Source organism: Phyllostomus discolor, chromosome 7 (genome assembly GCF_004126475.2).
Source record: "Phyllostomus discolor isolate MPI-MPIP mPhyDis1 chromosome 7, mPhyDis1.pri.v3, whole genome shotgun sequence".
NCBI classification, from domain to species: domain Eukaryota; kingdom Metazoa; phylum Chordata; class Mammalia; order Chiroptera; family Phyllostomidae; genus Phyllostomus; species Phyllostomus discolor.
In genome coordinates this window covers 100,204,325-100,227,660 of record NC_040909.2, presented here as the reverse complement: position 1 = coordinate 100,227,660, position 23,336 = coordinate 100,204,325, and the positions used below count along the sequence as shown (strand labels likewise).

The 23,336-nt window shown below is 38.3% G+C and overlaps 1 protein-coding gene across 5 annotated transcripts in view; it reads left to right on the top strand.

Annotated features, from left to right (window-relative positions):
• The window catches only part of PDE7A (phosphodiesterase 7A), a 114,624-nt gene that overhangs the window by 60,869 nt on the left and 30,419 nt on the right, over window positions 1-23,336 (top strand). For 4 of the 5 annotated variants that reach the window (XR_004904367.1, XM_036031165.1, XM_028533624.2 and 1 more), the window contains exons 2-3: window positions 2,327-2,387; window positions 6,346-6,429. Coding sequence is in view for 4 of the 5 variants with exons in the window: in XM_036031165.1 (XP_035887058.1) it covers window positions 2,327-2,387; window positions 6,346-6,429 (145 nt within the window). In the remaining variant the exon portion in view is untranslated. The remainder of the gene's footprint in view (window positions 1-2,326; window positions 2,388-6,345; window positions 6,430-23,336) is intronic. The other variant, XM_036031164.1, reaches the window with a different exon arrangement.

Here is a 23,336-nt window from a genome sequence, read left to right as displayed (position 1 = left end):
TGTGAGCTTCCTGATCACCAGTGTTTTGAACTGTGCATCTGATAAATTGGCTCTCTCTTGGTCGCTTAAAATGATAAGTCCTGGGGCATTGATCCGTTCTTCTGTTTGAGACATGTCCCTCTCTCTCTCTCTTTTTTTTTTTTTTGGTCTGGTTGCTCCTGTTATGGTGAGGGGTGGAGCCTTAGGTATTCACCAGGGCTGGGCACCCCAGTCACTAGATTGTGACATTGTATGTGGGGGCAGGGGCGGGAGGGAACAATGGCGGTAGCTCCGTTCTCCTGGGATCTCGGTCCCTTCTCCGGGATCCTGGGTTGCACGCTCTGCCCTGGTCCACAACCGTGGCCTCACTGGGTCTTCCAGCTGCTGCTTGCGTACTCAGGGTCCACCCACTGCAATCTTGCATGCCCCAGATGCCTTACATGCCCCCAGTTGCCTTATGTACCCAGTTCTCCCTGTTCTCCGGGCACCACGACCCGCACCTGGCTGCTCCTTTCCAGCCCCTTCTACCGGTCTGGATGAACAGGTCTACTTAAACTTCTTGGCTGTCCGGCTTCCATTCAGATAAATTCTCTGTCAGTTCTGGGTGTTATTCTGCCTCTAAATTGTTGTTGTTCTAATCTTGGTTGTGCGTGGAGGTACGGTGCGTCCACCTATGCCTCCATCTTGCCAGAAGTCTTGGAAATTTTATTTTTGGAACAAACAAAGTAACATCAGTTAGGTGCATGGAGGTATGGAGCTGTCGGAGAGGGTGACTCTTAGGTGACTTCAGATTTGGTAGTCTGGGAGTGCCTCTGTGGAGAGATGACACTTCATGTAGAATCTGAGAGATGAGAAGAGCAGTGAGGCAGTGATCCCAGACAGGGGAAACAGCAAGTATGATGGCAGTATGTTTGGGGAGGTTGAGGAAGAGCAAGGAGGCCAGGGAGGATGGGTCATGGCGGTGACAAGACCATGAGAGGCAAGCAGACCATGGAGGCCTTTGGAAGTCAGAGCTTGGTGTTTGCCTTATTCCAAGTGTAGCAGAGAGCCATCGGAGGGTTTTGAGCAGTAGTTCAAATGGTCCGTTTTCTTCCGCGTGAAGAGTAGACTAGGGACCAAGAGATGCATCACAAAAACTGTCAGCAACCCATTGCAGACCAGGTGAGGAGGGGTGATACATGTGAAGGTAGAGTTGGCAGAAGTTGCTGAGGGTGTTTCAGCTTCTATAATTTTTGGTTTTAGTAATTACATCTTAAATTTGTAATATTTGCTTTTAGTTGTAATAGCTTCATTGATTTATAATTCTCATACTATACAATTCACCCATCTAAAGTGTATAATTCAGTGATTTTGAGTATATTCAGAGTGATGCAGTTGTGACCACAATTAATTTTAGAGTATTTCATCACTGCAGAAAGAAACCATGTTCCCATTCACTCTCCATTTCCTGCCAGCTCTTCCAGCTCTAGGCAACCACCAGTGTACTTTCTGTTTGTGTGGATTTGCCTGTTTTGGACATCTCATGTAAATGGAACCATATACTGTGTGGTGTTTTGTGGCTGGCCCCTTTTACTCAACATAATGTTCTTAAGGCTCATCTATGTTATATAATGTATCAGCATTCATTCCTTTTTACGTGTGGATAATACTCCATCGTGTGGCTATACTACATTTTATCTATCCATTCGTTAGTTGTTCATGGACATTTGGTTGTTTCCAATATGGAGCTGTTATGAATAATGTTGCAAGATACATTTTTATACCAGTTTATTTTTAAACATAAAATATATTTTAAAATCTTTCTATCAGTGGCAACCTATTTTTATTTTTTAATAAATTCAGTGTCTTTACAAATCTCTTTGAGTATAGACATTACTTTTTCTAATTCTCTTATTTCTTGCTAGTCTCTGGGCCATTTGGTTTTTTATTTTATTCCCTTTGTTTTTAGCTAATGACTTTCTCCAGATATCTGATGGTTCTTATTTCTATGCTTATTCATTCATGTTTAAAGGAAAGGAATAGTAAAGCAGCTGAGCCATATCTCTTCTTTAGTTCTCTTTCCTCTGCAGAAGATCTCTCACCAAGTGGGCCTATCTGACATACTTGGACAGTGAATTTCCGCCTACTGCATGTTCCTCACTCTGAATCCACTTGTATGGAGTGCTTAACCATATTGTATTATAATTGTTTGTCCACCTTACAACTATGGAACAGATGCTATATCTAATTTCATTTTACATATCCAGCTTTTTTCCCCACTGCTTCACAAATAACAAATACATATTTGTTGAAATGAATTTTATATAATGTTTGTTATACATTAAAATGTGTGTGTGCTTTTTTTTAGAGACGTGGAGCCATTTCCTATGACAGTTCTGATCAGACTGCATTGTATATTCGTATGCTAGGTAAGCATTTCTACTTTGTACCAATATCAGTTAATTTTATTATCATCCACTGTTAATTGAAATAGAAATGTCTTTCATTGGGTAGCTTTATTGAATGTGCTGTTAATAAGACAGCATTTTAGTTATAGGTAATTGAGAAATCTGGTTTAATACTTGGGACTCTGTCACTAGTACCCAGTTTTAAATTGCGTCCTGAGTGTTCTTCATAAAAGCACCCCTAGATTTGTAGAGATGCTCAGTGCCAAATAGACGTTCATGCTGACATAGACACAGATGAGGCCTTGAGGTACCCGGTCAGATAGATAGTCCTGTCACTGGAAGTAGTTTGTTCTAAGTTGATTGGCAAGGAGGACCATTTGTCTTCTAATCTCAGTTCTTAAATTTTTAACATATTACTTAAGTCCACAGAGTAAAATGAATTTTCACATGACGTCTGTCCAGAAGGTATCCAGCCATGTAATATGAAAAATAGAGACAATTCTTGAAGAAGATATAAGATAACATTGTACATACCACAATGATGCTTCAGTCCTCTTCAAAGTAGACACCTTGGGGCCTCATACAGCTCTCCCAGCACCTCTTCCACTGCTGAAAACACTCTGCAAATTTCTTTGTTGGAATCGCCATCAGCTGCCCCATCATATTTTCCTGAATCTCATCAACGGTCTGAAATCTCTTCCCTTTCAAAGGTGATTTCAGTTTTGGGAAAAGCCAGAAGTCACAGGGCACCAAATCTGGGCTGTTGGTGGACTGAGTCACCTGGGTGATTTGATGTTTCACCAAAAAAACTCTGCATGAGATGTGATGCATGAGCAGGAGTATTGTTGTGATGAGGCTGCCAATCACCAGTTGCCCACAGCTGTATCTTCTGAATCATCCTAATAGTTTCTACAGAGGAAGTTTAAACTTAACGCAAAATTTGACGCAGATTTGTTGCTCTACTCAGTCATTTTGAATGTGACAGCCACACAATGCACATGCTCACTCAATGTCATCTACTGCCCCCACTGACTAGTCACAGTGAAGTTGTCATTGTTCACACATGTGCATTCCAGTCCACTCTCCTTGGCTGCATCGATGTCATGCAAACTGTTCTTGCGTTATATTAACAATGGTTGGACTTTTTCTGGACAGACCTCATTTATGTGTAGAATTTCTTTCTTTGTCTCACTCTTTCTCTCTCTTTCTTTGCCAGATTATATCTTTACCCACACACTCTTCATGCCTTTTGTGTTGTTAAAAATGTACCATTAAGATTCCAATAGGCAGATTTGTTCATCTTTTCCTAGAGGTATCTTCCATGATGACTTTCCTCATGCTCAGCATTCTTCCCCGAATTCTATGATTTTGAACATTCCTTATTCTTTGCCTACTGTTTTTTTGCCTTTTTCACTAATTTCTTTTCATACTCTAAGCCAAAATGTTCCCCAGTTCTGTTTTTGCTCTTATCCTTGTTTCCCTCTTTAATTTACCTTGTATATCATGTCTTCCTCAGTTTTATTCTACTCTAGTACATATTTTTCCCCATGAATGTTCATCCCTTTCCTCTTCGCTGTGTCCATCTCTCTCCAAACCTATTCAGAATTATGCTGTCCTTAAAACAGAGCTTTAGACTCATTTGTAAACACTGTTGAACATTTCCACATGGGTGTATATTGTGCACTTCACATTTAATATGTCTGTTAAACAAAAGATTTGTGTTCCCAAGGCTGTTCATTTTGCAGTCTTGCTATTCCAAGAAGTAACTCCATTCTTTTGGAGTCATTCTTGACTCTTATTTCTTAAATACTCTATTTTATCAGCATGTCTTCTTGGCTGATACCTCCAAAATATAACCGTAATTCTGCCACCCCAGTGCTGTTACCATCCAATCTAAGCCATCGATGATTTTTAACTCTTGTCACATTGTTGCACATGAGAGCTCCAGAACTTACCTTGAATAACTGAAATGTTATACTATTGACCAACATCTTCCCATGGCCTCTCCCTGCAAGTCATAGTCACTGCCTTTTGTTCATTGCACTCACGCCACTGGTCTCTTCATCTACCTATGATTCTACTCAACTCTCTAGTCTACCCTGCCAGTGTAAGTCTTTTAAGACATAAGTTAAATCACTCTCATTCATATGTTCAGAATTCTTGATTTTTTTTTTTCGAAGAGTAGCAGCCAAAGCTATTATAATGGCTCGCGAAGGCCCAGCGTGATTTGGCCCTGCTACTTCTCTGACCTCACCTCACCAGTCCTCTTCTCTTGCCTCACTCCAACCATGCTGACCTCTTTGCTTGACCTTGAATGTGCCAAGGATATTCCCATCTAAGGATATTTATACTTGCTCTTTTATTTTAATCCTCACCTGAGGATATATTTTTTTATTTTTTAGAAAGAGAGTGGAAGGCAGGGGTGGGAGGGTGGGAGCGAGAGAGAGAAATATCGATGTGAGAGAGAAACAGCTATCAGTTGCTTCCCATATGTGCCCTGACTGAGGACCAAACAGATAACTTAGGTATGTGCCCTGACCAGGGATCAAACCCATGACCTTTTGGTGCACAGGATGATGCTTAAACTAGCCAAGCCACACAACCCCGGGCAACGCTTGATCTTTCTTACACCTGGAAACCTTTTCCTCTAGACAGCCCTATGGCTCATGGCCTCACGTCCTTCAGGTCTCTTCTCAAATGCCTCCTTTCAGTGAGGCCTTCTCTGACCACATCTATGAATCACTCTTATTCTGCTCCTTCCTTCTGTTCATCTTACCTTGCTTTCAATTTTCTCCATGTTACCTATTGCCATCATTCATAGAATAAAATTGTTTGTTTTCTTACTTGCCTCACTCCATGAAAGAATAAGCTTCATGAAGACTGGGGACTTTATGTATTTGATTACTGCTGTATTTCCCAAGCCTGAAGTGTGGTTGGGTGCTCAGTAAACATTTATTGTAGAGCGAAAGAATCACCATGTGAGAGAAGTGATTTATAGTTGGGGGATAGACTCGTGGTAGATGACATGAACCTTGAAAGAAATGATGGCCTTCCTGCGAGAAACAAAGAGTAGGCAGAAAGGCCTTTGAGGCACATAGAATTGCAAAAGCAGAGGGATAGGCACTGAAAGATTCAAAGTTTATGAACCTGGAGGGTATGGAAGTATAGTGGAGCCCACAGAGGGAGACTTAAATCCTGACTCAGCCTTTACACTGGCTTTGTGTCATGGACTTGCTACTTTTCAAAATGTCAAGTTCCTGCATCTATAAAATAAGATAAAAATCCTGTCAGAATTGGTTAGAGAATTAAACAGAATAATGCCTATAAGGCACAAAAAAGAGTATTGGACCTCTGGTTTGCACTGGTGCTGTGTGGAGAAGTACATGTGAACGCCATAGGATACATGTAGAGACAGCGCTGAACTTCTAAAGGCCCACCTGTATGAGCCAGGCAAAGGCCTTGGGAGAAGATTGATCCAATTAAACAAGGCAAAATCTTTAACATCTTAATTTTCTGTACATTTAAAGAAAATTGTAGGCTGTTGAACAATATGTAATGTATTTTCTCTTTGTTCATATTCCCTATAGCTAGTATAGTGCTAGGTACAAAGTGGACATTTCCTAAATATTTGCGTCTTCCTGTGGCTTTTTAATGTTCTGTGATGAGGATTCTTTTAACTCCATCTGAGTAATAAGATATTAAGTCGAATTATCATACACTTGATTCATCTTTCAAAAGGCTAACTTTAAAATATAGATTATAATCATTACCGTAGAAGTAGATTTAAAAAAAACTCCACGTAGCCTTACAACTCAGTACTAAAAATTTGGATAAATCAGCTCTTAACTACTTATGCCATATATATTAATTGTGGATCATTACTTATGAATATGATACCATATAGACCCTTCTTGCATATGGGAGCTTCTACCCAGATGGCATTCTTCTAAACTTACGTTTTATTTCTTATTCTGTCCAGGAGATGTACGCGTAAGGAGTCGAGCAGGATTTGAATCGGAAAGAAGAGGTTCTCATCCATATATTGATTTTCGTATTTTTCACAGTAAGTGTTGGCAGACCCGATATTTCTCAGATGTTGAGTAAACTTCAGATCTTTATCAAATTACGTAATTTATCAAGGAAAAAATATAAGAGAAAACTGTATCCTGTTTGACATGTTTTAAAAACACTAGATCATCATAAATGACCCTTTATTTTGTAATTAGAAATATGGAAGCTGATGGTACTTTTCTTCTTTTTAATCGAAATGTAAAATTACTTTAGTACGTTTTTTTCTTTTAAAAATACATTTTCCTTGTTTTTCAGAATTTTATTTTTCAATTACAGTTTACATTTAAATTATTTTGTATTAGTTTCAACTGTACAGCATAGTGGTTAAATAGTCATATACTTCATAAAGTGATCCACCCTATATGTCAGGCACCCACCTGGAACCATATGTAGTTATTACAGTATTATTGACTATATCCCCTATGCTGTACTTTACATCCCTGTGACTATTTTGTGTCTCTCAATTTGTACTTCTTAATCCCTTCTCCTGTTTCGCCAAGCACCCAACTTCCCTCCCTTCTCTCAACCATTAGTCTGTTCCAAGTATCTATGAGTCTGTTTCTAAAAATATATATTTTTTAATTTTTTCACTCCAAATGTTTTATCTTCACTACTACAGAAGTTTTTGTGCAAATGACATTTTCTAAAGGTATTACATGTTTGTTTTGTTTTTTAATTATATTTTATTGATTATACTATAGTTGTCCCAGTTTTGCCCCCTTTGCACCCCTCCCCCCAGGACCTCTTACTCCCTCACACAGTCCTCACACCTTGTTCATGTTTATGGGTCATGTGTGTAAGTTCTTTGGCTACTCTCTTTCTTATACTGTACTTTACTTCCCTATGGCTGTTCTGTAACTACCTATTAGTAATTCTTTTTTTTTTTTTTGAACCACACTCAGAGCTTAGCAGCCATCTCTTTTTTTTTTTTTTAAGATTTTATTTATTTTTAGGGAGGGAGGGGGGGAGAGAGAGAGAGAGAGAGATGTACGGTTGCTGGGAGCCATGGCCTGCAACCCAGGAATGTACCCTGGCTGGGAATCGAACCTGGGACACTTTGGTTCCCAGCCCGCCCTCAATCCACTGAGCTACGCCAGCCAGGTCCTATTAGTAATTCTTAATCCTCTCATCTCTTTGCCCATTTCCCCACAGCCCCTCCCATTTGACAACCATCAAAACTCTCTCTGTATTTATGACTGTCTTTGTTCTTGTTTGTTTAGTTTTTTTTTAAAGATTTAATTGTTGATGGATATGTATTTTTGCAGTTTTATGGTTCATAGTTCTGATTTTCTTTTTATTAAATAAGTCCCTTTAACGTTTCTTATAATGGTTTGATGATGATTAACTCCTTTAGTTTTTTCTTATCTGGGAAGCTCTTTATCTGCTTTTCAATTCTAAATGCTATCTTTGCTGAGTAGAGCAATCTTGGCCGTAGGTCCCTGCTTTTCATGACTTTGAATATTTCTTATTTCTTGCCAGTCCCTTTTATCCTGCAAAGTTTCTTTTGAGAAATCAGCTGACAGTCTTATGGAAACTCCCCTGTAGGTAACTGCTTTTCTCTTGCTGCTTTTAAGATTCTCTCCTTATTTTCAACCTTTGGCATTTTATTATGATGGTGTTGGTGTGGGCCTTTATGGGTTCATCTTGTTTGGGACTTTCTGTGCTTCCTGGACTTCCTTGTATTTTTCCTTCACCAAATTAGGGAAGTTTTCTTTCACTATTTTTTCAAATAGATATCCAGTTTCTTGCTCTTTCTCTCCTTCTGGCACCCCTATGATGTGAATGTGGGACCTCTTGGAGTTGTCCCAGGGGCTGCTTATACTATCCTCATTTTTTTTTGACTCTTTTTTCTTTTTGTTGTTTGATTGGTTGTTTTTTGCTTCCTTATGGCCCAAATCATTGATTCTTAGCTTCATCCACTCTACTGTCATTTCCCTATAAATTGTTCTTTATGTCATTGAGAATGTCCTTAATTTCTGACTGGATCTTTTTTATGCTGTTGATGTCCTTGCTAAGTCCCTTGAGCATTTTTATAGCCAATGTTTTGAACTCTGCATCTGATAGATTGCTTACCTCCATTTTGTTTTGTTCTTTTTCTAGAGTTTTGATCTAGTCTTTCTTTTGGGCCATGTTTCTTTGTCTCCTCATTTTGGCAGCCTCCCTGTGTTGTTTCTGTGTATTAGGTAGAGCTGTTTTGACTCTGTGTCTTGGTAGTGCAGCCTAATGTAATAGGTATCCTATAGGGTCCAGTGGCAGAGCCTTCCCTATCACCAAAGCTGGGTACTCGAGGTGTGCCCTTTTTGTGGGCTGAGTATACCCTCCTCTTGTTGAGCCTTGGTTGCTATTGATAAGTAAATGAGAGGGATTTACCCTGGCCTGGTAGCTGCAGGGATTGGCTGTGATCACTGACCACCAACCACCATTGTTGGTGGGGGATCAGCCATGTAGGGGCAGGGTGGTTATGCTCCAGTGTGGTCTGTAGCTGTCCACTGGGTGCACCAGCCTTGGGGTTTCCTGGGTGGTGCAGGCCAAAGTCAGCCCCCACCTGTGTTTTTGCTTTGGGCCTTCCTGCATGAGCTATGAAGCAGTCTGAGATGGCTGCTACTCATGCTTGGCTTGGAGATTCCAGGCAAAGCCAATCTGTGAATCTAGGCTGGCTGCTGCTAGTACCATGCTGGTACCACTTAATGAGAAGTTCAAGGGCTGGGGGCTCACTGAGGCTTGCTTGTTTGAAAGGATATAGGAAGTTGTGAAGCATAAGCCAAGACCAGTCATTCCTATGGAAAAGTCACTGTTAACAGCTTAGATAGGACCGTAAGTTGGGTGGGACGCAGGCTCAGGGGATCTCCAGGGCAGGGCAAACTGTGTTAGCCAAGTTGATGGAGTCTCAGATATGGCACCTGCCCACCTACTGGCTCTGTGGGGAGAGGGGTCAGGAAAGGAACAGTGTCCTCTTGCTGGGAGAAAGCTGTTCCCCACCTCTCTACTTGATGCTAAGACCTTCAGTTCCTTCATGTATGGTCACTGGTGCCTTTCAAGCTTCTGTGTCAGTGCTAGAACTCAGAAGAAGTGAATTTTTTGCAGCCTGAAGATATGGGTACTTACCATCCTTGTACTGGAACCCTTGGCAGGAGGACCTGGTGTGGGTCTGGGACTCCTCACTCCCGAGATATCCTTCCCAAATATTTATTCACCACACATGGATATAGGACCACCCCTCCTACCAGTTCAGATGGATGTGATTTCTTTTTCCATAGTTGTCAGATTTCTATTCAACTCAATTTTTGGAGGCTCTGAGTGATGGTTCTATAATTTAGTGTTAATTTTGATGTGGTTGTGCAAGGAGGCAAGCTATGTTTACCTAAACTATTGCACAATTAACTAAAAGTATATCCTTTCGGTTTCCTTGATAATACACATCACCTTTAAAGATGTTTGGTAGAATGCATATTTTAAAAGGAAGCGTGTTGTGTCTGGCCCATATGGAGAAAATGAAAAAAACAAAGAAAACAAACAAAAAAAAACAGAACTTCTACAACCTTTAAATATTAAGGACATTAAATCTGTTTTTGGAGAAGTTCTAGTTTTGTTAATATTTGATAAGTTACTTGGATTAATACTCCAAATGAAAAACATTAGAAATACTGGCAAAAGATAAAAGATGTGTTTGAGTATATCATAGTGCTATTAAAACAGTTAGGTGAGCTGCTTTTTCAGGCGTCTGTTGATTCTGAGAAAGATGGATGATAAGCTGAGCAGAGAATTTGGTGGACACTTAAGGCTAGAAAAACAAAACAGGTGTTTATAGCCCACCAGGGTTTAGAGATTGCTGTTGGTAAATTCTCAGTTCTTAAGTTGGGAACCCCAATGTGCTAAACCTTAGAAATGAATCCCAAAATGGAAATATCTCAATTGGTGATTAGATTAAGGTGATCTGTGACTTTAGTGTCTCCAGTCGCCTGCTAGAAGTAAATATTAGTCCTCTTTGGAGGAAAGTGACATGACCCTAAGTGTCAAATTACCTCTAAATTTGTCATATGCAGTATCAAACACTGAATTAAGAATAAAAAGGCATATGAGGGGAAGACAATGTGATAAAAATGAAGAGGGAATAATAGATAATAGAAATATCCTCAAGGGATCCTAATAATGGAATTATTATGCATGGATTTTAAAATAATTAAATGTAATTATACTGCTAAAAAGAAAGATACAGGATTGAGAACTTAATTGGAGAACCAAAAATTTAAAAGCAGAACCAGATAGAAATTCTTAGACTGAAAAATATCATACCTTAAAAATGAACACATTGGAGATGGTTTAGTAGCAAATAAGACCAAAATGAGGAATTAGCAGATTGGAATACAGAAGGAAATATTTAGAATGACATGCAATGAGGCAAAAGGTAAAAAATATAGAAAAGACATGTGGTATATGTTCTAATTATGTATTGCTCTGTACCTGTCAAAATTGTGAAGGATCTGGAATTTTACCTTCCACACTCAAGTTTGTCTGTTACTACTTCATGGAGCTTGCAAAAGACAAGATTCCTGGGTCAGAGACTAAGGACTTTATTATTTATGATACAGCAATATGAATATCATATTGTGTCAGTTCTTCCAGCCCCTCCTACTTGTCTTACAGTGGCAACAGGGAGGAGTTTATGTGGATATTTTATTGGGTTGGCCAAAAATTCCATTTAGTTTTTTTCTGTAAAATAAAAGACACATTTTTCATTTTCACCAATAACTTTATTGATTTGGATATTTTGAGTATGTCAGCTATCTCCTACTATTGGCTTCTAGTGGGCAGAGGCCAGGGGTGGTGCTAAACATCTTCCAATGCATAAAGCAGGCCCACGGCAAAGAATTCTTTGGTCAGAATGTCAATAATACCAAGAAACTTCACAAACTACTTTTGACACGTTGAATGAGTCACAGCACCTTCTGTATACACTGCACACACCTTTTTTTTTGCATTTTAGTTGTGTTTTTAACTTTCAAATAATAAAGCATAGTATGCTGAAAATGTTGCATATCTTCTTCCACCTTCAGTATTGAAATGGCTGCACAAAAATTCACCAGTTTTGATAGGTTTTAAAAAAATGCATTCTGATATGACAGCCATCACAATACAGTCTAACAAAATTGTTTCGAATAAAGTTAAAGACAACTAAGCACTATTAGAGCCATCGTTCAGAAAAAACATAATAGACTTTTTGCTAACCCAATACAAACCGGATGAGTTTGCCTCACATCTGAGAAGTAATGAGCTTTGGGAGTTTTCCCCCTTTACAGTAAGGATACTCATTGTTCCAGAGAAAGATATTACTCATCTTTCAAGGATGCTAGCGGCAAACAAAGCCCTGAGAAATGATCCAGGTAAAGTTTGGTCAGGGTTTGGCATTCCTATGCCCACCCAAAATGTGAACTGACATCTGGGGCCTTCGTGGAGGATTACCTCTCCCAATAATAACAACAACTTTTCTTTTTATGATCATGAGTCTGAGGGTTAATTATTCATTCTGGATTAGATTTGTCGGTGCTTCACTATATCTGTACCTTCAGCTGGGGTAATTCAGACATGCCTGGGGTAGCTCCACTAGGTCCATATGCCAGGGGTCTTGGTTCTTTACATGTTATCTGCTGGGGCAAGAACATCCAAGATGGTTTCTGCACTCTCATATCTTGTGCCAGGGCTGGGATGGCTAGAATTTCTGGGGCTGGCCAGAAATTCTCTCTCTATATAAGTGGTAGTCTCAGGGTAATTAGTCTCAGGGTGGGCAGTTGTCTGCCCACCAGTGCAAGCATTCTAAGAGAGAGGAAGTATGAGAGCTTCTAGTCTCTGTTGGTCTGGCCCTGGACACTGGTACAATATCATGTTCTTATATTCTGTTGACCAATTTTGTCACACAGCTTGCTCAGATTCATGCAGAGAGAACATAGACCCCACTTGTCAATAGGAGTATGGTTAAAAAAACTGTCTTTCTGTCTTGCATCTGTCTTTCATTCAACACAAAATGTGCTGAAAGGTGATTAGGGCCATAGGAGGGGAAAGGGAGCATACAGAAGAAGCATCTTTAAGAGGATAATGCCTAACAATCTCTAAGGCTTGATAAAAGACATTAAAGTACAGATTCAAGAAGCATTGTGAATTTCAAGTACAGTAACATGAAAAGAAAACCACACCCAGGGACTTCAGTCAAGGTGGAGGCATAGGTTAACATGGCTTGCCTCCTTACCCAACCACAGTAAAAATTGCAACAAAACTACAAAACAACGATCACATAGAATCATAAGAAAATCAAGCTGTGGAAGTCCAGCAAGCAAGGAATTAGAAGATGTCACATTCATCCAGAAGGAAAGGAGGGGTGGAGACGTGGAATGGGTGGTCCCATACTCACCTGTGGTAGATAAAAATTGGGAGGGATCTCTCAGGAGCAAGGGATCCCAGCCACACACCAGACTATCCAGCCCAGGGTTCCAATGCCAGGAAGATAAATCCCATAACTTATGGCTGTAAAAACCAGTGGGGGCTGGGGTAGTGGAAGAAACTGTTGGATTCTCAGGAGTTTCCTCTGAAGGGGGCCCGCAACAGACTTAGAATTTATACAGACTCACTCTCCCTGGGTTCCTGCCCAGGGGCAATGGCTGGAAGGGCACCAGTGGCATATGAGGAGAAACTGAAGTGTCTGGCATCAGGGTGGGTGCTGGAGACAGCTTCCTCCTGGATAAAACGCCAGAGGCCAGGCAGTGGCCATTGTCTCTTTTCTGAGCCCTCCAACACACAGAGCCACAGAGTGGTGACACCATATCTGAGACTCCCGTCAACCTGGTACAGTCAGGTTACCTGGGCCTTGTGATTACTGAAGGTTCCACCCCATTCAGTATATGGATGCACTTTTTACAGTAGGCCACGCTACTAAGACAGGGAGTCAAAGCAGCTTTACCTAATACATAGGAACAAAACAGGAAGGGTGCCAAAATGAGACAAAAAAAATATGGTCTAAATGAAAGAATAGAACAAAACTCCAGAAAAAGGACTGAACAAAACAGTTAAGCAATCTATCAGATGTAGAGTTCAAAACGCTAGTTGTAAGGATGGTCAAGGAACTTAGTGAGGACCTCAACAGCATAAAAAAGATCCAATCAGAAAGAAATGATACAGTAATTGATATAAAGGACAATTTACAGGAAAACAACAGTAGAGTTAGATGAAGGTGAGAATCAAATCAATGACTTGAAACATAAGGAAGCAAAAAACAACCAATCAAAACAACACGAAGAAGAAAGAATCCAAAAAAAACAAGGATAATATAAGCAGCCTCTGGGACAACTTCAAGAGTTCCAGCATTCACATTAGGTGGGCTAGAAGGAGAAAAGAGCAAGAACTTGGAAATCTATTTGAAAAAATAATGAAAGAAAACTTCCCTAATTTGGTGAAGGAAATAGACATGCAAGTCCAGGAAGCACAAAGAATCCCAAACAAGATGGATGCAAAGAGGCCCACTCCAAGACCCATCATAGTTAAAATGCCAAAGGTAAAGATAAAGAGAGAATCTCAAAAGCAGCAAGAGGAAAGCAGTTAGTTACCTACAGGGGAGTTTCCATAAGACTGTCAGCAGATTTCTCAAAAGAAACTTTGCAGGATAGAAGGGACTGGCAAGAAATATTCCAAGTGTTAAAAAGTAGGGACCTACAACATACCGGTAGATTACTCTGTCCAGCAAATCTATCATTTAGAATCAAATGACAGATAAAGTACTTCCCACACATGAACTAAGGGTGGAGGGAGATTGCCAGAGGTAATGGGGGATACCAGGTGGAAGGGGACAAAGGGGGAAAAACTGGGACAACTGTAATAGCATATCAATAAAATATATTTAAGGAAAGGACACTAGGTAAGATCCTGACAGTAGGAACTGGAAGAATTTAGAATGCACAAGATGGGGGAAGAGGTGCAGAAGGAAGAACAAGATTCTTAGTTTGAGCCTGGCTGGAAAGTGCTCTTACCAAACAGTGCATTCCAGAAGATCAAAGCAGTTTGTTTTGACTACAAAACTGACCAGTCAACTCACTATATTGCTTCAAAATGTATGTACCAAGAGAAGGCAAAGGGCCACCTAATGAATTAGATGAAAACTCATTATTCTTTTTTTTTTAATTTATTGAGATGACATTAGTTAATAAAATTACATAGGTTTCAAGTATACACACACACACACACACACACACACACACACATCTAGATACAGCAAAGAATAACTTTAAACCAAAATCAAAGAGAAAACATTTAAAAGGTAGTGAGAGAAAAAGAAAACTATTACCTTCTAAGGGGCAGCTATGACATTGCCTGAAACAGGTTGTTTCATTTTCAACAAAGACCACTAAACTATAGGATAATTTCAAAATGATGGGAAAAATTGTCATACTAAAATTTCATTGTCAAATTCTCTTGAGAATAAGAGAAAAAAGAACACAATTTATGTAAGGCTAGCAGAATAGAACAACAAAATTTATATCCATTATCACTGACAAATATAGATGAAACACCCTAGATAACATGCTATTAAATTAAGTCTGCATTTTTTAGGAAGAATAATATATTTTGTGACTCAGTTTATTTTTCCAGAAATGTAGTTATTTTAACATTCAAAAATCAGTCATTGTAATTCACCACATTAATAGAATAATGGAGATAAGTCATGGATAAAACTATGTATACCACAAAAGTGTTTGATAAATAAAATTCAACATTCATTTCTTTTAAAAAATTTGAGCAAGCTAGGAATACAGAAAAACTAATTTAATGTGGAAAAGAGTTTTTATAAGACCTACAGCCTTTCTCAAATTTCTGCTTTCACTCAACTCTATAGAGATATCCAGGCAAATTCCTCAATTTCCTTTCCTCCTTTTGAGTAGTTTGGCTAGCTTTAAGTAGTCTGGGCTGGATTAAGAGCTCCAAATATTACTACACATACTTTCCTACATTTAATTGGCCATATACCTCGTGTCTTGAAATACAATATTTTGAGTCTTAAATTAAATAGGCTTGATTAAATAAATTCCACATCAACTTTTTGTCGAAACTCATGTTTGCTTAAATTTATATGTCACTAAATTTATGTCATTCCTTTAGTTACATGTTACTTTGAGCTTGTATAGTAATAAGTACTTATAGCTTTAAATATAGTAGAATTATTATAGTTCTAGCCCACATGTACATGTACAAAACATGATGTGTTCTTTTGAACGTTTCTGGCATGATTATTGAATAGTAATAGCATTGCCAGCTTGACAGTAACTTCTTTTCGTGGAATTCTCCAAAGCCCACTGACACCTTGCAGGCTGGAAGGCGTGTTCTCTGTGCCAGCAGTGAACAATACAAGGAATAGAATTCTTTTCAGTTTTTTTTCATTCCACACAAATGCATTTTGTTTCCGTTTTTTTATCACTCCTGGCACATCGTAATGTTGCCTTATATGTAAATGTGTTTTGCCCATTATCTTGGGCTTTTTATTCATTTTAGCACATTATTTCATGCCATACCAGGGCAGGAAGAGAATCTTTCAGGCTATTTACATTCTAACTTAAAAGCTCTTAACTTTAGGCTTTTGTCTTAGTCATCTTTTTGTTCCTGTTCTCTGGCAGTCTGTGGCTCATAGGGATTTAATATTCTTGTTGTATCAAATTGACTAAAACTGTATCTTCTGTAAGTTGGATTTTATCAGGTCCCATTTGTGCTTCTCTGAGTATAACCTGTATTAACTATTAACCAAGTTCAGTTTGCTTGCTGCCTTCCTGTTGAATTGAATCTCTCATTTTTTTTTTATTATAATGTCTCACTCTGAACACATACAAACTCTTTAATAAGGGAATTAAGAATGTAATAAATAAGGAACAATATTCAGGTCCTGAGTTTAACCATAAGAGGGACTCAACATAACACATAACCCACAACTGAAGAGTGGAAATGTCTAATCCATAACAATAAGATTAATCTTTAAAAGGGTCTTATATCAACTGTCCATAACAATAAGATTAATCTTTTAAAAGGTTATATATCAACTGTTTTATCAAATTCTGTCAAAATGAACATTGAATTCTACAAACTAAGGTTATTAAAATTAGTTAAGGGAAGGAATATCATTTTACAGTTTATTCTCATGTTAACATTGATATAATTTTAGATTGTGAATAACTCATTTATTTCTTTGATTTATAATAAAGCTTGGACTGTCTATATTTTCATTTTAAAGTAATGAGTTTGTGCTCTGGCTGGTGTGGCTCAGTGGATTCAGCACCATCCTGCTAACCAAGGTGTCTCGAGTTCGATTCCCAGTTAGGGCACATGCCTGGGTTGTGGGCTGGGTCCCCAGTATAGGGAGAGCGAGAGGTGTCCACGTATTGATGTTTCTTTCTTCTCTTTCTCCCTCCCTTCCCCTCTCTAAAAATAAGTAAATAAAACCTTAAAAAAATTTTTTTAATGACTTTGTATGCACATTTTGAAAACTTTTAAATTTGTGCATTTATTTCTGTAGTACTTAAAAGTATGCAGTGGTCTTCAAGTTGAAGTTATGTTTCCATGACTAATAAATCTGGTTTTGTTAAATAGTGTGAAGCTATGTATATAAAAATATTTGAATCAAAAATTAATTATGTCAATTATACCTTAATAAAAATGTTTGCTATCTAAAATAACTATAGCATTAAGGTTAAGTATTTATTTTTTACCCCCAAAGATATATTGCCTGTATTATCCCATTTAATTTTTACGGCAGTCCTCTGAGACTTATTTTATAATGAGGAAACTGAGGATCAGAGCTAGTAAAAAACAGCAGAGCTTGGATTCAAACTCAGGTATATGACTCCAAGCCCAGGTCTGTATCCATTCTGCTGTACTGCCTGGCCAGGTCAGTGTGGCTCCTCTACTGGAAACCATTGCTCCAAGCACCTCACTACCCTCCCACCCCATTTATCCATACATGCTACAGGTAAAACCCTTCCAAGAAAACTTATAAATAGAGATAAATGCACTTATTCCTTATTAACAATAGTCTTTCATTATGGCTCCTCTTCTTGTTACAGAAAAATAAAGAAAGGGGAGGTTAGAAAGAAGGTCTTCAGATTTTTTTTTTTAAGGTGTGAAAGATTTATTTTTTCTTTTTTTTTTTTTTTAAAGATTTTACTTATTTTTAGAGGGGGAAGGGAGGGGGAGAGAGAGAGAGAGGAAAGAAACATCAATGTGTGGTTGCTGGGGGCCGTGGCCTGCAACCTAGGCATGTACCCTGACTGGGAATCTAACCTGTGACACTTTGGTTCACAGCCTGCGCTCAATCCACTGAGCTACGCCAGCCAGGGCTCAGATTTTTTATTCAGTTATTATTTAACATGACTTTACCCTAGACTAGAGTTAAAACCTCATCAGATCAACAAGAGAAAAGAATCCAAATAAACAAAGATAGTGTAAGCAGCTTCTGTGACAATTTTAAGCATTTTAACTTTAGCATCATAGGGGTGCCAGAAGGAGGAGAGAAAGAGCAAAAAATTGGAAATCTATTTGAAAAAATAATGAAAACTTCCCTAATTTGGTGACATGCAAGTCCAGGAAGCACAGAGAGTCCCAAATAAGATGGGTGCAAAGAGGCTTACTCCAAGACACATCATAATTAAAAAGCCAAAGGTTAAAGATAAAGGGACAATCTTAAAAGCAGCAAGAGAAAAGCAGTTAGTTACCTACAGGGGAGTTTCCATAAGACTGTCAGCAGATTTCTCAAAAGAAACGTTTAGGCTGGAAGGGATTGGCAAGAAATACTCAAAGTCATGAAAAGCAAGGACCTACAGCCAAGATTGCTGTACCCAGAAAAGTTATCATTTAGAATCGGAGGGCAGATAAAGAGCTTCCCAGACAAGAAAAGAACCGAAGGAGTTCATCGTAACCAAACCATTATTATATGAAATGTTGAAGGGGCTTAATTAAGAAAAAGAAGATCAAAACTGTGATCAATATAATGGCAAAAATAGATGTCTACCAACAGTTTAATTCAAAAAACAAACTAAACAAACAAGAACAGAGACAGAATCATGGGTACGGAGAGCATTTTGATGGTTGCCAGATGGGATGGGGGTTTAGAGGAATGGATGAATTGGTGAAGGTATTAAGAAGTACCAGTAGGTTACAGAATAGCCATGGGGATGTAAAGTTCAGCATCGGGAATAGAGTAGCCAAAGAATGTGTCTGCATGACCCATGGACCTGAACAATGGTTTGGGGGTTGCCAGAGGTAGTGGGGGGTACAGGGTAGAGGAAGCAATTGTGGAAAGTTTGAACAGCTATAATAGCATAATCAATAACATATAAATAAAGTAAGTAGGATGTATCCAGGAAAACAAAGGGATCATCCGCAGGAGAAAAAAATTAATTAGCAAGGGTAAATCTTGATTGTATTCATCTAAATGATTTTCATGGTTTTAAGGTGGCAGATACAGTGACCGGAGGGCTCCCTCTTGTGGACCATTAGAGCAAGTAATGTCAAGTCTCAAGACCCAAAGGCTTTCTTGTTACAACCCTCTTTTGTCTAGTAACTAAATGTTGGTGACATTTTCTGCAATGCCATTTGGATGATCAAGAAGACATTCTGTGGGAGAGTTGGGAGGAATACTGCCTTAGATGTGTTGATTCTGTAGTTCTTTTGTTTCTTTAACCTATTGCCTGTATTTCCTGTCCACTAATATGAGGGAAAGCAAAAGAAAAACATTGCTTCTGAATTTGCCTGCTAATCCTACATTTCTTTTTTTTCTTCTTTTTTCTTTTTGGCTCAGAGAAGCTAAGAATGAGCGACTGGAAGTAATTCCCATGATCATTGAGCAACACTGCTCACCTAGTTTTAGTGAAGGTGGATTAGTTTGTTCATGGTCACGGTGAGGTAATATGGTATTTTTGAAGAGAACTAGCAAGCCAACAGCTCTTTAATAGTAACTTGATTGATTCACTGACCCTGTTGGCTTTCTAAGCTGGATTGGAATGTTGGTAACCATGTAAACTAGAAGAAGCCTGGGACTTAAATAGTCATGACCTGTCAAAAGCTGGGCTTTAATAAAGACAATTTTTATCTATTGTGTATTATGCTATGAAACAAAAAGTGACGTGTCTTGTGTTTTGAATGAACTCATGAGAATATTGGTAATATGGTCAGATTTTATGTATTATGGTCAGAGGGTGGGGTTTCTAGTAATTACCTAAATGAAAATACTAGTTAAGTTCTTTAGTCACTGTTTTCTGTTTCAAGTTCCCTCTTTTTTATGTTCCTAATTCTATACTCAACTTGATACTCTTTCTTCTCTGTAGTGGCCTCTACCTGCTTGTTACAATGTAAGAATTTTACTTTTAATCATTATGGGTGTGTGTGTATAGAGGGAAAGCATTGGGGGGGGACAAACTTGAAGGAACTAAAAATTTCCATCTTAAATTATCCTATGTTTCATCCTTGATTTATAGTTATTGATTCCTTATATCATATTTTGGAAGCTCTTCTAGGACAGTTCTCTCTAATTTTCTTTAGAAAACTTATCCTCCAATTTGGCATTGTGTCTGAGAAGTCATTGAAATGTGCTCCTGCATGCTTATTCTACTTCTGAAGGTTTATTTTAAAGGAATCCACTAAGATGTGCTCAAAGATTTAGTTATAAGAATGTCTATTATAGAACTGTTTTTAAGAATGAAGGTTAGAAACAGCCTAACAGCACAATACAAATCCTATCAGTCCAATACAAAGTTAAATATTTTACTTGCCACACTTGGCCTCTGATATGGGCTAAGGGGAGAGGTGGGTGCTGCCCCCCTGGGCCCAGTCTGGAGAAATAGCAGTGGCATATTTGTAAGAAGCAATCTGCCTCTTTGGCAGAGAAGAAGAGAAGCCATTTGGGTAGTAAAGCCCAGAAGATTCTACTGCCCCCTCCTAAGACTTCACTTTCATCCCCATTAAGAACTTGGTATAAAGGGGGAGTCCAGCAAAATTGAGCCCATTCAGTAATGCCACATCAGATAATTAGGCAGAAAAAGAGAAGAGGGCCACAGAATTTGACAGTGATTGAAAAACACTTCACAGAAAAATGTTGCCGTCATACTGATGAAAATTCTGGCCAAGTTTTCTACTCTCTTTAAAAACTGGACGAAGCAATAACTTCGTTGTAAAGCACAAGTTCAAGAACTCGGGGGAAAGATAAGTACGACAAGACAACAAAAATAGTTGACATGCTAAGACGTGCATTCAGAATCAGGAAATAGTAGGAGCAAACATTTAATGTGTCTCAAATGAGGACATTTGGTAGGAATACAGAGTGGAATATACACTAAAGAAATGGGCATAGTGGACAGAAACAGGAAAACAAAACAAAAATACAGTCAAACTTTGATTCTTGAACACCTTGGTTCTTGAACAGTTTGGTTCTTGAGTAATACGGTTCTCGACCAAGTTGCTTATGGATAAAATGTCTCCATTTCTAACAAAGCTTCAGATCTTGATTTTCTACCTGGTCACCCTTTCCTGCTGATACCTGTGTGATCAGTCACATGTTGGGTGACAAACAAAGGAGATTCTGTTTTCAAACAAATCACTACTCAGTTTTCTGGGAGAAATTAAGTTCAAGAACTAAAGTTCCACTGTGTTAAACAGATTTGGGGAGAACATATGTGAGGTATAGCAGACAGAGGTGTTTCAGGATTACACTTTAGAGTCTGAATAATAAAGTCAAAATAGTAGAATAGAATAAATATTTAGAGATATATAATTCAAGAAAACTTTTCAGAAAAAAAACAGAAGATTTAAATGTACATGTTGAAAGAGCACACCATGCATGGGATAATGACCTGGAATATTAACATGAGGTCTATCCTAGCAAAGCCATTGGACTTGAAAGATAAAGAGATACTCTGTGGGTGACCATGCAAAAAGATCAAGTCATTTGTGAGGGAGAAATAATGGGTTTGCCTCAGATTTTGCAACCTCAGTAAGAGAAGACAATGAACCAGTACCTTCAAATAAATTCAAGGAAGAAAAATGGAAGCCACGAATTCTATATTAAATATTATATTCAGTCTGTCCTTCAAGTACAAAGACTACCAAAGAAAAGTTTTGAACATTCAGGAATATATTGTTTATAAGATATGTGGTTTTCATGAACAGTTTTTGAGGAAACTATTAAAAGATGAACCTGAATCTAAGCAAACAAAAGATAACTGGGGAAGCCACGGTAAAAACATTCATATATTGAATATATTTAATTCTGGAGCTGAACCTAACAGTTAAGGTGGGGATTGGTGTGAAAGAAAAGAAAATTGCTCTGATAATTAACAAATGTTGGAAGAGGAAAAGGGAAAGAAGATGGGATATAAGGTGATTTCCTCATGTGCAGTAACAAAAAATTAAAGGATATCTAAACCTGTTGAACAATAGTAGAAATATAAGCATACTTAACAAAATGAAGGTACTTTTGCAAATTGTAAAATAACAGTTCCCTTCGGTAGAGCCCTGATTGAATAGATTATGGTTTATCCATATGATGAAATATTTCACAGTCTTAGAAGGAGGAAGGTTAGGGAAATGGTTCCAAGATAAATTAAAAAGCAAGATGCAGAACAGGTTGTATACTATACTACCATTTATGTAAAATAAGTAGAAAAATAATATATAATGGTTTTCCATATATTTGATTAAAAAAAAACTCAGGGAATATACACTAGAAACTTTAAGAAAAGATTGTCATTTTAGGAGCAGGCTTACAGTGAGTTGGATGGGGACCTGGCAGGGTGAGGTTTTTTACTGTGTTCTTGTCTCCCTCCCTCCTTCCCTTCTTGCTTTCATTTTATAAACATGTGAGTGCATTCCAAACTCAAAGGTTAGAGTGGCGAAAAACATCAAATATACTTTCCTCCCCTCCAGGTTCTGGTCCTGTATTAAGTCTCAGGCAGTGCTTTGAGGTAATTTTAGTTGCCATCTCTGCAAGGCCTCATGGGATTTTCCGCTTTTTCCAGAATGTAATCTTTTTAGGTGTAAGCTCCTTAGGCCATCTGGGTGAAGAAAACACTTCTCTAGATGATTTGCAGTTTCATCTGGACAGGTTCTCTGCCCTCTCTTAGATTGTCTGTGAAATAACCACTAATCGTTAAGGCTGGTTCTATCATTAAGTGAAAGTCTGTTTGTTACCCTGTTGTGCAGGTTATTTTTTGAATTAGTCTTGTTGGAAGGATTGGGCTCCTATGATGACTGAGCATTTTCCCTTGAGTTAATGTCTAGTATTCATTCTCAAAACAGAGCCTTTGATAATGAGTTCCAACTCCAGGGCTCTGTGAAACAAGAAAAAGACATGAATTATGCTTTTTTTTTTTTCAGTGAAGGAAAATGAGACAGTAGGAAGTTGTGACTTGTCAGAAGTCACCCAGAAAATAGGAGTAAGGCAGAGGGAGGGCACAACCATGATCTTGTGGGAAGAGCCCCATTTTCCAGACAATGCCAGCTTTCTTAACCCCTGACAGTGTAGGTCCTGCCATGTTGATACAGGGACTTGGCACAGTGGATTGAATTTTTGGGGTTTTCCCCTCAAATGAGGCTCATTCCTTTTTTTTTTTTTTTTTTTTTGGATCTTATGCAATTATCCTCCCAAAGAGATTTTCAAGTTTACTTGAGGATGCATTAGCTTGAACATATAATTTGAAAGCAGTGATCCTACTATTAGTTTATATGCACATGTGCACACAATGTGATATAATTGCTAGTGATAAAATTCTTCTGTGTGTAAGATAAATTGAAGGATTGCATTCCACACTGTCCCTTCCAGATCGACTCTTTTCTTTATTTTTTAAAAAGATTTTGTTTATTTTTAGAGAGGGGAAGGGAGAGAGA